This window comes from Palaemon carinicauda, chromosome 8 (genome assembly GCF_036898095.1).
Source record: "Palaemon carinicauda isolate YSFRI2023 chromosome 8, ASM3689809v2, whole genome shotgun sequence".
Taxonomy (NCBI): Eukaryota; Metazoa; Arthropoda; class Malacostraca; order Decapoda; family Palaemonidae; genus Palaemon; species Palaemon carinicauda.
This window is the reverse complement of record NC_090732.1, coordinates 18669371-18686870: the sequence shown is the minus strand read 5'-3', so window position 1 is coordinate 18686870 and position 17500 is coordinate 18669371. Positions and strand designations below refer to the sequence as shown.

The 17500-nt window shown below is 31.4% G+C and overlaps 1 protein-coding gene across 1 annotated transcript in view; it reads left to right on the top strand.

Moving 5' to 3' along the window:
* LOC137645117 (DNA-directed RNA polymerase subunit beta-like) overlaps nt 1-10644 on the top strand; it is a 13771-nt gene extending 3127 nt beyond the window's left edge. The window contains exons 2-3 of the mRNA XM_068377953.1: nt 1-9; nt 10540-10644. The exon at nt 1-9 is cut by the window's left edge and continues 494 nt beyond it. Coding sequence (XP_068234054.1) covers nt 1-9; nt 10540-10644 — 114 coding nt within the window. The remainder of the gene's footprint in view (nt 10-10539) is intronic.
* Nucleotides 10645-17500: the final 6856 nt, after the last annotated feature.

Below are 17500 nucleotides of genomic sequence, written 5' to 3'. Positions count from 1 at the left end.
GTGAATATAGTTTGTGGAAGGGAATTTGAAATTGGAGGTATCGTAGCTAGAATGACTTGTTCTTTTTAAGGCTGTCTGTCACAGCTCTCCAAGTAATCTGCGAACAAACCCTAATCTATCATTTTCGCTCGTGCAACTGCGCCTTCGTGATTATTGCACACCATTGGCAACGTCTGAAAGCGGCTTATGGCTCTCATTTATGCATTAGCATTCTGGTAATTCATCCTTGATCTGAAATTAAGCTTCAAGAATAACCTTTGAGGGAAATCTCCGCCGGATACAAGCCAGATTGACAGAAATGTCCAACTTCCGGCTTGTCTTGTGCTCTTACAGTTAGATCTGAAGTCATCTCTCTCTCTCTCTCTCTCTCTCTCTCTCTCTCTCTCTCTCTCTCTCTCTCTACTTAGGGAGTTTCCTCCATATGAATTTTATTCTTAACTGATTTTTTCTTGTTTTCATTTCTTAATGTTTAATGATTCTTTATCTCCATTGGGACGTAACTAACATTATATTAATTACATTATCTAAAGAGGAGAGGGAATATACACATGAGACATCTTTGAACGCAGACTCTGTTTCCAATATAATAATCCAATAAAGTCTGATAACGAAATTTTTTTCAATCACCATACTAAAATTGACAGTATTTTCTTCTCCAGCATGAAGTCAATATTGGTATTTTATCCCTTTCATATAATAAAAAAAGATTGTAATCATATTTTTAGATTAATAAGAAACATTTCTTGATGATAATTAAATTTAAATGGTTGAACATATAAAATAGCTGATACACCTCAAGGTTAAACATTTTATCCAAATATGCTAGAATAATCAAGATCTGCTTGATTGGAATACCGAATGCCTTTCCAATACTTATGAAAATATAGAACTGGGAAGCACGTTGATAACGCAACCCTCCGTCAATGTCAAAATACCTGAGAATATATTTCTATCCACTTGATCTGGTTAACTGTCGGGGTCAGAAAGAAATCATACTAAGGAACAGAAGTTGGAACATCTGTCAAATATCTGTAGGAGAGGTAATTATTATCTAATTTTATGGCTGTTGTTACGGCTCAGTCTTATGAAGATACGCTTGTTAATAAATCCTGATTCGAGACTGTAAGTATGAATTTTGTAGGCGCTAATGACCATCAACGCCTTATAGACACCCACCAGACGTGGATCATTTATTAGAAGGTCACTGCGAACGTGTTCTCCCACATCAGTCCAACTCTGTTCGGTGTTTTTTTTTTTTTTTTTTTTTTTTTTTTTATAGAGAGAGAGAGAGAGAGAGAGAGAGAGAGAGAGAGAGAGAGAGAGAGAGAGATCTGTTGTTAACACTCAGAAACATAAGGAAAGCATCTACTCACAAGGTTGTTGGTCGACATAATAAGAATAGAGGAGAATAGTGGGGTTGGGGTTAGATATGAGAAGTCTTAGTACATTTTTTGAGAAGGAAGTGTAAACACGTGAAACAAGCCGAGGGAAAAATCAGGCAAATAGAGTTGCATGGAAAGAAATAGAAGTCGATCCATATAGTTACAAGATGGTTTCTTTGTCCAAACCACGTGATTTGCATTATTCTGTTCCGGTTCTGTCGTGTACAGGGCTTTTTTTAGTTATGAAAGTTAATCGTAAGCTTACTAGTCTGCATTATAGAATACAATATTGCAAAGCATTTTTAGTGAACTTTATACCATGAGACGCCTCCAGTCGCTATGTATCATGTAGGTTGATATTTGCAAGTGATGTTGATAGAAGGAATGTTGCCGAAGCTATTCTTGGACTCAATAATTTTTTATCCAGTTTGAAGCCTCAACGTGTATCACGTTAATATATATATATATATATATATATACATATATATATATATATGCATATATATATATATATATATATATATATATATATATATATATATATGCGTTAAAATCACAGGGAAACGTCATGCTCAGATGCAAAAGAACCATAGGGAAAATGAAAATATGAAATATAAGATTAAATCCTGACTAGTTTCGTGATACTTCTTCAGAGGACTCTGAAGAAGTATCACGAAACTAGTCAGGACTTAATCTTATATTTCATATTTTCATTTTCCCTGTGGTTCTTCTCATATATACATATATATAGATTATTTATATATATATATATAAATATATATACAGTATATATATATATATATATATATATATATATATATATATATATATATATATATATATATATACACACACACATGATATTTTAACGCGGGAATCATGTACGAAAATAAAGGTTGGTTTCATATTTATCTAGATTTATTACAACACTTATTGTTTATGCCTATGAACAAACGCAGTATCAAGATAATAATAGAAAACATTTACTAGTGTATATAGAATTAGCAAGGAAAGATAAGTAATTTTGAATGTATTATGCTTATACACTTCATCACACTTTTTTTTGCCATCACCCTCTTTCAGTTTTCTCATTGTTAGTAAAATGACATTATTACACTTTGATCAATTGGCCCCTTAACCTTATTAAACTTTGAAGGATGTACATATAGACTTTCATTTTACAGTTTTAGTAAATCGATTCGTTAGGTCAACGTCGAAACTAATAAGGTCTTAGGCAATTCGGCCGTCTCCCCCCCCCCCAAAAAAAAAAAAGAAAACAAAGAAAAAAAACTGCTTTCAGTGCTAATTATTATTATACTATTCACGTTCATTAATTTACAAATTCTCGTTATATTTTACCAATTTTCTATGTTAATTTCTTTTTTAATTCTTGAAGTAAAATTCACCGAGCCTTTAAACTATATCTGGTATATGGATTTAACAAAACAGAAATATCTAACATTTACTTCCGTAGTAAAGAGATCTTAGAAGAAACAGAAAGTAAAGCTAGGTTGAACAATGTTTTAGATATCCTATCTCTTTTGATTTTTAATTGAATTCCGATGAATAATTGTGCTTGTTTTGTCATCGTTCTTAATATTCGACTTTTTTAAATTAACATTTATGCTAGTAATTTATTGTTTACAGGTAGTTCCTACTTACATTTGAGATAAATAAAAACAGGATAAACACTTTAATTAACTTAACATTGTCTTTCTATTTGGGAAGTAATATAACTCATAAATTAGCGAACGTAATCAAACAAAACTTCGATTATAACTCAAGAGAAATAAATTAACCTTCGACAAACAAGTAGTAATCATTAAAAGAAAATTTATTAACATAGTTTTGAATAATATATTTTACGAGGTCCTTCAGTATTGAAATCATATATTTATTGTGCTATTTCGGTATGTTATTAACGGAAATGGTATCTGAGCGGTACTTGAGATTGTAATCACCAGTACTTGAAGCGTATGTATACATTATTTACCACTATTTTTCTTGAGGTTGTAATTAATAGTAAAGGTATCTACGTTCTTATCGAATTTTAATTATTATTATTGGAAAAGCATGTTGATGTTATGTATTAATATTATATTAATATATTACGCGTGATTAACTTTAAATATACCTATGTTATGGGTAGGTTTCAATCATGTATTGATCGAATGTATCTGTTTTCATATGAATGGTAAACATATATGAAGATAATTCTTTTAATTTATGAATATCCAATACACTTGTTTTGAAATATTCCATTAAAATTGTGTACGAGATGGTCTTGTGAGGTACGGGTGTTTTTTTTTTTTTTTTTTTTTTTTATATCCTACCGTATACGCAGAAAATAATAATTAAAAAAAAATTATAGTTATTGATTTAGGGATCCAAAGTCAAAAACATTAAACTTCATTACCATGAATGTTATCAAATGATGATTATTAATATGAAGTCGGGTATCATGTTGTATACGGCCGTTGTAATTGTGATGAAAATTGTTTAACATTATGATTATATTTGCATTATTGCCTTGGGGTAGTTTTATGAAATATAATTATCCGTTTTCATGATCTGCCATAGATAATGGAATATTTTGACATTGTTTTACGTTGCTATACAGGTCACACATATACGGTCAATTCTGGATCCATAATCAGCTCGATTTACGGGGGCCGATTGTGTTTCGAAAACCATAAGTCTTTTTGATTTTTAGTATTGTCCAAAATGATGAAGTCGTCTTTCTCTCTTTCTTTCTATTATTGTTATTGTTGTTTTTTAAATTACTTTTATATACGTTTTGTATACGTTTTCTCTACGCCATAAAAGGATTTTTTTTATTTGATAAACGCTTTCTTTTGTTCTTGATTGTATTCCAATGATTACAAAATAAGAGGAAGGGAAATAAGATAGAATAAGATAGAATAAGATAGAACTCTAACCCAAGACAATGGAAAACCATGTTACAGAGGCTATGGCACTACCCAAGACTATACTCGATTTTTTTTAATGAGGCGCATTTGCACCGATTCGCAGGGGTGCCCTTTTAGCTCGGAAAAGTTTCCTGTTATCTGATTGGTTAGAATTATCTTGTCCAACCAATCAGCAAGCAGGATACTTTTCTGGGCTTAAAGGGCACCCCTGCGAGTCGGTGCAAATCTGCCTCGTTAAAAAGTATTGACTATAGAGAACAATGGTTTGATTTTGGAGTGTCCTTCTCCTAGAAGAGCTGCTTACCATAGCTCAAGAGTTTCTTGTACCCCCTACAAGAGGAAAGTGGCCACTGAACACTTGCAGTGCAATAATATATATATATATATATATATATATATATATATATATATATATATTATATATAATATATATATATATATATATATATATATATATATATATATGTATATATATATATATATATATATATATATATATAAAATGTGTAGAAGGCTGGAAGGGTATTTTGAGTGATCTTTTGCATTTGAATTGGTCACATTTGTATACAGGGGTTGAGCCAGTTATTTTTGTAAATGAATATCTAGTCAGAATAATTTATAGGGCTATTCCATCCTGTGTGCTAAGTTACCAAGTCGATGAAAAACCTTGGTTTAATGATGATGGTACATATGTTTATTTGGAGAAACAGGTTTATCAGCTTTGCAATGGTAACAAATCAGATTTGACTTGGAATAACTGTGCTCACTAAAATTAGTGCACGCGGTAAATTATGAGAGGTGAAATTGAATGCAACAATATTTGATGTGTTAGTATGTCAATGACAGTGTCTGCTGAGAAGATTAAAATGGCCGGTTGGCTAACAACCCTATTCCAATAAAAAAAAATTCTGTGGAACGTTACTTGCTCAAGTTATGTAGTTTGCTGGTTGATTTGTCAATAAAGATAATCTATAACTCTGTAACGCTTTTTGAAAACCAAACAAAAACTGAAAAAAAATTCTCTCTCTCTCTCTCTCTCTCTCTCTCTCTCTCTCTCTCTCTCTCTCTCTCTCTCTCTCTCTCTCTCTCTCTGCGCCATGTCAAGTTTTAAAACCATGAAATTATATTTTTCAATTTCTCTCATTCCAGACTTCTCTATCGCCTTCTGAATTACCCCCCCCCCCCCCCCCACCTCCTTTCCACCTTTCCTTACCTTCTGTGGTGGACTCGGCAGTAATAGCAGCCCGAGGCCGAGGAGTCTTCATCATCCTCTATTAACTCCGTCAATATTTTTATCGATTCACAATTTCTCCTCCTCAGTACAAACAGAAGATTGCTTGTTATCAAGCCCTAGACACTTGGAGGGACGGAAAGATAGCTTTGAAAGGAACCTGACACCTTGGCAGGCAACGTGTTGATTGCACGGTAGAATCTTGGTAGAAAATAAAAGGATTTCTTCCTGTTACGATGGTTACTTTGACACTTTTTATTTATATGACAAGTAAAAATATTCTTAGAAATATAAAAGTCATTTTATGTTCATCTTTTCGGTGTAATACTTTGCTTTTTTTGTTTAGTGAGATATGTATTAGAGTAGTCCGTTTAGAGTTGGTTTTCATCCAGTGATACTGATATTTATATTTAATGTTTTTCTAATATGTTTAAAAATAAAAATAGAATAAAAAACAAGGGTCAAAATGACATGGAGACTTAGTCGAAATAGAAAATATCTTTACTTTGCCGTGAATGATTATTCAGTAAAATTAATGCAAGAGTTATATGAATATATTTTGCACGATTCATAACTGCGATTTATTTACTTACTAATGATATATAGTTTATTGCTACTTGATGAGATATATTGTGCAATAAAACGTAAAGAAAAAGATGTGAATATTTTTATGAATATTTAGATGGCATTGAACGACATTTTTCTTTGATTCGTCATTGTGTAGCTCAATAGTTGTACTTTATATTGATATGAGAAAATTTTTTAGACTTATCAAAAATAAAACTCTCATATATTACTTACTTTAATGTAATTAAAACACGCTGGAAATGGAAAAAAAAAAATGAGAAGCAACAAAATTACAATAAATTTCCTGTATGTCTAAATTACTGCTATTGAATTTAAGTGTTTTAAAATATTTTTGACTAAATAGTTACACTAATAATAGTTTTATTGTTCTAAAAGAACAAACAATGGAATATTGGATGTCTTGCAAGGTTATTATGACTTTATAGTGATATATTACTTTTGATTTTTAAATATATTCATTCATCTCCATTTTTGAATGATCTGATAATACCACTTTCAGCAATTAGTAGTTTTTTTCCTATATCCTTATCTTAATGCATCTAAAAGTTGTAGACAGACTGAAATATTGGCGCAAATTTGTGTCTGCAATTGAAAATGAATTATATAAGATGACAGACGTGGTTCTCAAGTAGGAAAATACTTGTTAGTAGAAACAACGAAGGCGAAGATACATAACTATTGGTTATGCCTATTTAATTGCGTGTTTGGTTTTAACCAGTTATCAATATTGTGAAAAGAGTGGTTTGTTCATCCATCGTTGGCTAGCATGAAGTAAATTGAGTAAGTGATAAAGACGTGTTTATTATTTATAAAATTCAAACGATTAACATGGTCTTTATACAATATTACACACTGTAATCCAAAATTTATTTCTTGAGCTCTTGCTTCTAGGAAACTTCGTAAAAATGACAAATTACTGATTCTTTTTTTTTCTGGTAAAACCTTCACTCCTTTGAGGATCTCGTTTTTCTAACTCGTTTAAGTCATCCGAAATAACTGATACCGTTTTTCATTCTCGAAAAATGACAAAAACATTTATATGATCTAATGTTTGAACCTGAAACGAATATTTGAATTTGATAACAGTTCAAATCATTTCGATCTAGCTTTTGTAAATATATAAAATGCGGATTTTTTAAAGATATCTTTTTTCCTTACACCGTAAACAAGTTGTATAGAGATTGAGTTTTATTACTACCAAGTAGTACAAGTTATCAAATGTACGTCAGCCTCACTGTAAGAAATTTTATTGTATTATTTAGATTTATATCAAGTAGAATTTATGAATGTTTATTGAAGTATTTCATCCATATATGCTCTTTCTATGGGATAGGGCTTTTAATGTGTTGTGTGCATACAGAGAGAGAGAGAGAGAGAGAGAGAGAGAGAGAGAGAGAGAGAGAGAGAGAGAGAGAGAAAACCATAATTTCTGTAAGGGGATTTCGTAGTAGGCTACGCCTTGTTATGATAGTAAAACAGAGAGAGAGAGAGAGAGAGAGAGAGAGAGAGAGAGAGAGAGAGAGAGAGAGAGAGAGAGAGAACCATAATTTCTGAAAGGGGATTTCGTTGTACGCCTTGTTATGATAGTTAAACCGAAATTAAATGATTTTTTATCACTAATGGATAATTAATATTCCATTTGGGATACATTGTTATTTGAGAGAGGGAAAGGATATGAGTGTTGTCTGTAGTGTCAGAAAAGAGTGGCAGGTCTGCCTTGTTAAGTGTTAGGGTGTCAGATTGGGTAAAATAGAATAATTTACACTCTAGAGGAGAGGAAGGTAGAAAAGGTGTACTCCGATATTGTAAGCAGTCCATCTACATACATACTCGGACATGTGCATATATATATATATATGTATATATATATATATATATATATATATATATATGTATGTATATATATATATGTGTGTGTGGGTGTGTATATATATATATATATATATATATATATATATATATATATATATATATATATATATATATATACACGTATACAGTTGATATATGTTTATATACATGCATATCTATACATATATATGTTGTATATATGTAAATGTATACATGTGCATATCTATAGGTATATATATATATATATATATATATATATATACTGTATATATATATATATATATATATATATATATATATATATATATATAAAATATTTATTCTGTATATTTAATTGAATGGTATATAATCTTTGAAAATATGTCCTCCCTGGTATTACTATACAACATCAAAGCTAAATTTCATTCTACTACTTTTCAGTATTAAGAAGGAACGATATTTTGATGTATTATCTGGTAATAAATATTAAATTGATTTTGTTCGTTTACTTATATTCTTACCATAATTTTGGTTATGTTTTGATATATATTTATTCAGCATTATATGATTTTATTAATCAGGTATATTGATTATCAAGTAATTTATTAGTTGCGGATATCTTAATCGCTTTCGCTTCAGTGATTTTGTTCGTCTATTTATTTTTGCATTTATTCATACTGATATATGATTTGATTAATCTATGAATTAAGTCATTTGAGTTTGATATTTTTATGATGTATCTATAACTGTTTTTCCTTTTAGTATATGAGAATTGCTGAATATAATAGAATAAAAAAAAACTGACCAAGGCAAGGAAGGGAGAAAACTAGCATACGCTAAATGTAAAATACCTCGTCATATCATGTTTATTTTTTATTTCTTTTATCCAAAAGTTTATTTACATCGACTTATGTATTTTATTCCTCATTGGTTCTAAGTAATCAACCTATTACGTAGGCCAACTGAAAGATTGATTGACTGATTTTGTGACGGGCCGAGAGAAGGTTGTGACTCAGACAGTATGAAAGCAACTGGGTGAGTTTATTATAGAACACTCTCCTTTATATACAAAAGCTCAAAGCGACAAGAAATTTCATGTTCGAAAAACAGACACTGTTACAGATGAAAAAAGCAAACATGTTTATTCTGGTTCTTTTTAGTGCGAGGAAAGAGCGAAGATACAAGCATAATATATACACAAAATGAACTATGTACGATCGTGTGACACACGGTTGGTACAGTTTTGAGTTTTCTGGCCCCTTAACATCGAAGGTTATTGACGATGATATCATTTTTTATAAATAAAGAATAAAAGGAAATTCACCTAAAAGGCATGATAGCGAAGATGTCCTTCTATAAAATTAGATAGCTCTCAGAAGACCTAAATGCAAATTTTTTTATCAATGGATATATTTATTTTTTTTTATCTTTTTATTAAAAAGTTAAATTACATATTCTTTACAATCACAATATTTACAGTATAATCACATTTAATTGCATTTTCTATAAACAAATCCATCTAATTTAACAATTTACAACATCACACATCTTGATTTTAATTTTTATATTATATTTATATTATATCTATCAGATAATTTTGAGTGTCGTAAAATGTCTTTAATGAGTTCAAAAGCAATAAACAACCTAAGTATTATTAATGAGACCAATATTTGTTCGAACATTCTCGACCTTGGTATTAGCAAGGGCGTAAAAATCACTTGTTATTGGCAGCAATGGTTAGGGTTGGAGGCTAATTGATCCGCAGCAGTAAACAAGGTATGGAAGCTACTGATTACCGCCTAGAAAAAAGAGAAAAAATTGTTTGTTTGTGTTACCCTGATTGTTATTACTATGATCAAGCGTATGTCGATTAACTTAGCACCGAGAGAGAAAAAAAGAGAGAGAGGGAGAAAAGGGTTGGAACTAATACTGCTGCCTTTATTGAGGCAAATTACATATATTCCTCCAGTCCATGTTTATACGTTGTAACATATTTTGCGATCGTTAAAACGTTCTTAAGTATTTCATATGCTCACTGCTTTGTTGTTTGCACGTGTTTTATTCTTTTTGGGAAATGCGATGTTAATAAATTACAATTAAGTTTTTCTGCGTTCTTTTAAAGGCTGGTTATGATTTTTATGATATCCTTTCATGGTACACGGACGCTTGCATCCACTCAAACGATCTGACGAATTATTCCGAATTAGTCCTTGTAATGTCACTCGTTATATGGAAGAAGTAATAGATAGATTCGTTCTCAAGTCACGAGAGACTTACCTTTCAAACTCAGGACGTAAATGCAACATCTGAATATGGATGTAAATTAACTTTTGTTTGTTACCCAGTTTGATTTTCGATGTTCCAGTATCGCTTCATAAATGAAAGGAATGTTAAGCATATTGGAATGGCAAGGTTAGGTTCATTATATCCTGAAAATGTAAATATGGGAATATTTAACCATATTGTAAAGATGGGGCCTACAACTAAGTTTTAAAAGACATATATATGTTCTATACAGGTCTTACAACATTAATTTCCAAGTTATAAACTTCAATTTCCAATTTTTGCACACTTACAGATGCCCGGAATGGTGTTTGGCAAAGAAATAGTCAAGAAATTAGACTTGGAAACATTTAAATGGAGCTTCTGGTTCAGTCCGAGATATAATCTACACCTCCATTAATAGCTTAGGACAAGATTAAATGTCCGGTCTTTAGCCCGCAAGGCTTTGTCACAGATTTAAGGCAAAGATCCTGGAACAGTATTCATCTTTATTCGTTGTATCATCCAGATAATTCTTGTTATTCGGGCAAATGCTCTGAAAGAAATACTGCTCAATGGGAGATATCAAACCTCTGCGAACGTATATTTGCTGCGAATTAGAAATAGACAAAATGGAAAAAGAGGTTTTAACTCATGTCAACGAACCCGCTTGTGTTTGAAGAAACAAACAGCCAGCTAACCATCGCTTGTTCGTATATGACGTACCGACGGATCCACGAGACAATTAGGAGATGGACGGGAGTGATTAGTTGTCGGAGTGGTTAGTGAACAAGAATGATGTTGGGTACGCGTCAAAACAAGACTTATCGGGTCGCTGTATCGCACCGTCGAACACCAATTAAGCACCCGGGCTTTGTCCTCAGGTGTGGGCTCTGGTTTCGGGGAGGAAAAGGATGGAACCTAAGGAATTCTATAGCTTGCTTACTGCGTCGAATGGCGATTGGTGTATTATTTTTTTCTTTATTGATACTACTGTACTGAGTAACATGGCTCCAGTCGTATTGCTTTTGTATGTAATTTAGGTTCAAGTTTTCTAGGGTGAAATAACTTTTTATTTTAAAAGGAACCTCAGGCAATGTTTACATGGTATTTGTTAAGACTAAAATAAATTACAGATTTTAAGTTGTAAATTGTAAATATTCTAAATCTTTATTAAATTGACATTGTAATCAAAGCCGATCAAATAATACAATCATATATTTTCATCTATCAGAAAATGTATAACATACAAGAGAGGAAGAATAGGACCTCAAATTTTTTACTTTTGATATAACAATTTTGTAATGATAGCAACATCATACTAAAATTGTTCATCGAAAAATAGACACGTGATTTTTAAGGTCCTCATCTACTGTATATATCACATTTTTAAATATTTTTTTTTTCTATCAGAAGCCTAATATTGATTACTGATATGAAAAATGAGGATAAAGATGGCTACTGTCTTTGTGACAAGGTTGCTTAGTCAGTTCTTTTTTTTCTGAGTTACTACATTCCATCTAATATTTTAGCAGCATAACCTGTTATAAGTGAGGTGTTCAATAATGAATTTTTGTTTGTCAAACAGACTTTTAATTTGCTTGAAATCGATTAGAATGTTATTTCACTTCGGTACGAAGTCTCCTTCCATATGGATTTGCGAAATGAGTTTTTCTATAAAGAGGAAGAAAAACAATAAAGGGAAAATAATACAGAAGATTCTCAACTTACAAACTTAATTGGTTCCAAAAAGTTGTTTGCAAGACAATTTTTGCTAAATTTTGGCCTAGGGTAGGCCTAACCTGAATTCCATGCCATATTTTTATGTTGACCAGGCTGACATGAGTCTTTTTATAGTTTATATATGACATATCTGTTTTTGACGTTGTTAATAGTTTATATATGACATATCTGTTTTGACGCTGTTACTGTTTTTAGAATGATATATTGTTAATTTATTCTCATCATTCAATTATTTCCTTATTTCTTTTCCTCACTAGGCTATTTTTCCCTGTTGGAGCAATTGAGCTTATAGCATCATTGCTTTTCTAACTAGGGTTGTAGCTTGGTTAGTAATAATAATAATAATAATAATAATAATAATAATAATAATAATAATAATATGATTTCGAGCTACAAAAGTCAACAAATAGTCTGGTTTCATATGAAATAAATATAAGGTTATTACACATGTTGGTTTGCTTACTGTGTTAAATTATGTAATTTTGTTTTATTACACTATTTCTTTATCTCAATCTTTGTTATTTTCAGTTGGTTTTGTGTTTGTATCTCCGAATGTTTGTAAATCGAATGTTTGTGAGTTGGGGATCTTCTGTAAGTGCATCTAGGACAGAGTGCTATTTGTATTGTTAATGCCCCACAAGTTTAAAGATTTAAAAGCCGCTCGTGAATGCCAGAGGAAAGGTACAGTGACATTGTCCTATTAAGCAGGACGATGCCCTAGAGACAGACCATATTATATATGATCAGCGCCCAAGCCCCTCTCTCCACCCAAGCTAGGCAAATACATAATCGCGGAGCATTTGGTAATTCCTTTCTATTTTAAGGGAATCTAATCATGAGCTATTTGTTTAAAGGTCCAAAGGCCGCTCATGAATGATAGAGGCAAGGAGACAGTGCCATTGCCCTATCAAGCAGGACAATGCCCTGGGGACTGACCATTTATACGCCCAAGCTAGGACAAAGGGGGCCCAGGCAATGGCTGCTGTTGACTCAGTAGATAGACCTATAGGCTCCCCCAAAACCCCCATCCTTAGCTCACCAGGATGGTGACTTTTTAGCGATCAAAGGAACTAAGGAGTTTGAGCGGGATCGAATCCCAGCCTGGCGATCACCAGTCAGGGACGTTACCGCATTGGCCACCACAACCCTATCTGAGGTTATTTATTATATTTTATAAGAAAATGAGATTGGCATTCCTGCCCCAGCTAACTTTCGTTTGTTTGACTGATATTATTGTGAAACTACATTGCAACAATGATGGAAATACATTTAACCCATCATATAATTTCATCCTCAAAAAGAGAGAGAGAGAGAGAGAGAGAGAGAGAGAGAGAGAGAGAGAGAGAGAGAGAGAGAGAGAGAAAGCAAAGGAATAATTATGATTATTTCCCTTTTCCGGTTCTTAAAAATCAGCAGGTTAAAGTTTTCGGAAAGCATAGAAGAAGAGAATTAATCAAAGAATAGATGTCTTTTTTGTAAAGATAATTATGTTTTTTTCCTATTTATTAACGCATATGAGTTTCTTGTCTATCTTTTTTGGCCATAGATTACTTTTGTCAATAACCGTTTTTGCTAAATCAAGTGTGAATTGATTAATATATTTTATCACACACACACACACACACACACACACATATATATATATATATATATATATATATATATATATATATATATATATATATGGTTCCATAATTATGATTAACCGACGCGTAACATAACGTTGGTTTTTATTGCCATTATTCATTGTCCGTCATGTAATAAATAATTGATATATGACATGCTTATTGCCTATGAAGGACAGATGGCGGCTTTATTACGCTCATTGGAAGAGAGGTAGGCAAGCGAGAGTTACGGTGTCACTCTATTGTAGTTAATCCCACTTGGAAAAATAAGTGCTGGTTGTTATGAGTGATTATGCAGTACCGGGTAAGTTTTTGCTTTGCTTTTGAAATCACTTACACAGCACACAATATATATCCTTACAAGTTATATCCACATAATACTGATAAAGCTGGATAAAACAGTGTCCCACCTGTCTAATTTTTATTTATTGAATTTCCGAGTTGATGTATTAGTTACGTAAAGCATTTTATATTAGACTTTTTGCAGCTGTTCGCTCATGTGGCAGCGTTCTCTTAAATTACAATTGCAAGCGTTTTCTTTTATGAGCGTGTGATTGAGAGTTGAACCTCCCTTTCATGTTATATACCTACCGTATGTATAGGCTGTTATGGTTCCGTTTTGTTTACAACGTCTTTGCAAAGCAATCAGATATGTTACTCTATTTTTATTAGCTGCAGTGATCTCTTTAACTTATTAAACGGCTCGCCATTCATATTTTAGATATACTTATCTCTACAATTCGATATCAGAGCAGAAGTAAAGGAAAGAAACATATTAACTTTCTGTGGTTTTACGAATAAGCGCACAGGTAAAAATCTTTGCTCCTGTCTCTTGAAATGTGTGACTGTTGACCCGAGACACTTGGGTAGAGGTGGGCATGTAGCTAGCTCATAATTTCCTCCTAATAAGACCTACTGAGAAATGTCAAAGGATTTACACACTTTGGTACCTCTTGCATTGCTCTATAATGGCTTTTGGAAGGTGCTATTAACTGAAATGGGTCCCGTGGTTAAGTGTTGTAGTGGTTGCCTCGCATTTGGTAGCACCGCGGATCATTCATAGCCCACCGTCCATCAATTAACTTAGCTGTAGCGGATTGCCAGCAACCTCATACCTAGATTCTTGTTGAGAACCCGTAATTATTATCCTTATTATAAGCAAGTCACAATCCTAGTTGGAAAAGGAAGACGCTATAAACCCAAGGGCTCCAACACGAAAATAAATAAGCTACAAGATGAGTAATGAACAATAAAAATGAAATATTTTAAGAACAGTAACAACGTTAAATTAGATCTTTCATATATAAACTATAAAAACTACAAAAAATATTAGGGGAAGAGAAATATGATGGAAAAATGTGCATGAGACTCTAACCCAGGAGAGTAGAAGACCATGATACAGAGGCTAGGGCACTACCCAAGAGGAACAATGGTTTGATTTTGGAGTGTCCTCCTAGAAAAGCTGCTTCTGCTTGTTATAGCTTGCTTACTCTTCCTAAGGGAAAAGTAGCCACTGAACAATTACAGTACATTAGATTCCCTTGAGCGAAGAAGAATTGTTTGGTAATCTCGGTGTTGTCAGTTGTATGAAGACAGGAAAGTGTGTAAAGAATAGACCAGATTATTTGGTGTATGTGTAGGCAAAGGAAAAGTGAGCTAACATCTGTCTTTGCACCCATGATCCTTGTTCGAGGCATTTGGTTCTACTCTCATTACCTTAACTTCTCTTCCACTTCTCCCAATTTGTTATCGTACCTTATTTTCCTTTTCTGTCACCATGACCCATCTTTTTTTTTTCTGTATCTTTTATTTGTCAAAGAGATGAGCCGAGGGCCCCGTTATGTCTCGGCCAACAACAGAAATAGCATTATCACGGAATCTATCCACCAATTAGCCGGCATGATCTGGTGCCAGTATCTCTCTCTCCGTCAGCCCCCCAAACATTACTTCTTCTTTACGTTATACAATGGATGGGTCCAATGAGGCTGTTGATGTAGTGGAGGAGTCCTTCAGATTAAGTGTGGTAGGGGTGTTGGGAGGGGTGAACATACTGATTTAACTAGATGGTTTAACTGTCCGGACTTATAGTATATAAGCTATTTTTTAACTATTCAATTTTTTAATTGTAGATGTCTTGTTAAAATATTTAGCAATTTTTTTCCCATGGAGTTTGGCCAAATACTTGCTAACCACGTGTAGACATAAAAGTGTCTTTTGGTGCCTATATATATATATATATATATATATATATATATATATATATATATATATATACAGTATACATACATATATATATATATATATATATATATATACAGTATACATACATATATATATATATATATATATATATATATATATATATATATATATATATATATATATATATATATACTGTGCTATAAATAGTTAATATGGTGTCTCTGAACACCCTCCTCATAGAGTGTGTGTGTTAGGTCATTATTATTGTTTTTATATTTTGATATTTCCAGATACTGACTTTATGTTTAATTAGAGTTAGGTAACTACTTTAAAGGGGGTCTTACCAAGGTTGAAAAGGACTGGACTCTAGAAACCCTCATACCAAAATAATCAACGAAAACCAAAAGGTTCAACTTTATCTACAACAACCATCTTTATTAACAAAAGACATATTGAAATTTATTAACACAAACACACACACACACACACACATACATATATATATATATATATATATATATATTATATATTTATATATATATATATATATATATATATATATATATATTTATATATATATATATATATATATATATATATATATTATATATATATATATATATATATATATATTTACAGAGAAAATATATCATAACTCACACGATCTTGAGAGGATTGAATTGAATAATCACCCAATAATAATGATAATAAAATTAATGCAACGGAGATTAAGATCAGGAGAAACTCGCTTTACACCTGTGAAATGGACGAGTGATTTTCCGTAGCATATTCGTTCTCGTTTCTTTTAACTTCCTGATTACTCAATTTTAGGTTTTCAACAATAAAAAGAAAAATTTCACTTAACTACCATAAAATATTGTTCCATATTAGAAATTGAAGTCAGGAAATTGCTGTTCAATAAATTTTATCAATTTCTTTCCAGATGTCATGTTTTTAGAACATTTATTGGGGAAATAGGTGAGAGTGGTCAGATGGAAGTGTAAGTGTAATAGTGGAAAGTAAGATATGAAATCAAGGTGTCTTAAGGATTTCCTTATTGTAATTGACATGAGATGGGCTTTCACTAACTTCCTTGAATATTACTTCGTAGTTTGCCAAATATAGGTGCCTATTCGTCTAATATATATATATATATATATATATATATATATATTATATATATATATATATATATATATATATATATAGATGTGTGTATGTATATATATGTATATGCATATATATATTTATACATTATGTATGCATGTATATGTATATATACAGCATGTATTTATATATTTATGAATATATATACACGTGTATTTTTATTTATACATTATATAAATATATATATATTCATATATATATATATATATATATATATATATTATATATACACGTGTATTTTTATATATACATTATATATATATATATATATATATATATATACATATATAAATATATATATATATATATATATATATGTATAAATATATATATGTGTCTATATATATATATATATATATATATATATATATATATATATATATATATATATATATTACAATGCTATGAAAAACAATTACATATTCCCCCGAAGTAATATACACGTTTTCTCTGAATCTATTGCCTCGAAAATTTATTTACAAAGATCTCATACCTTAGGAGAAGGGAGAGAGAAACATTGTACAGATAAACGTCATAATG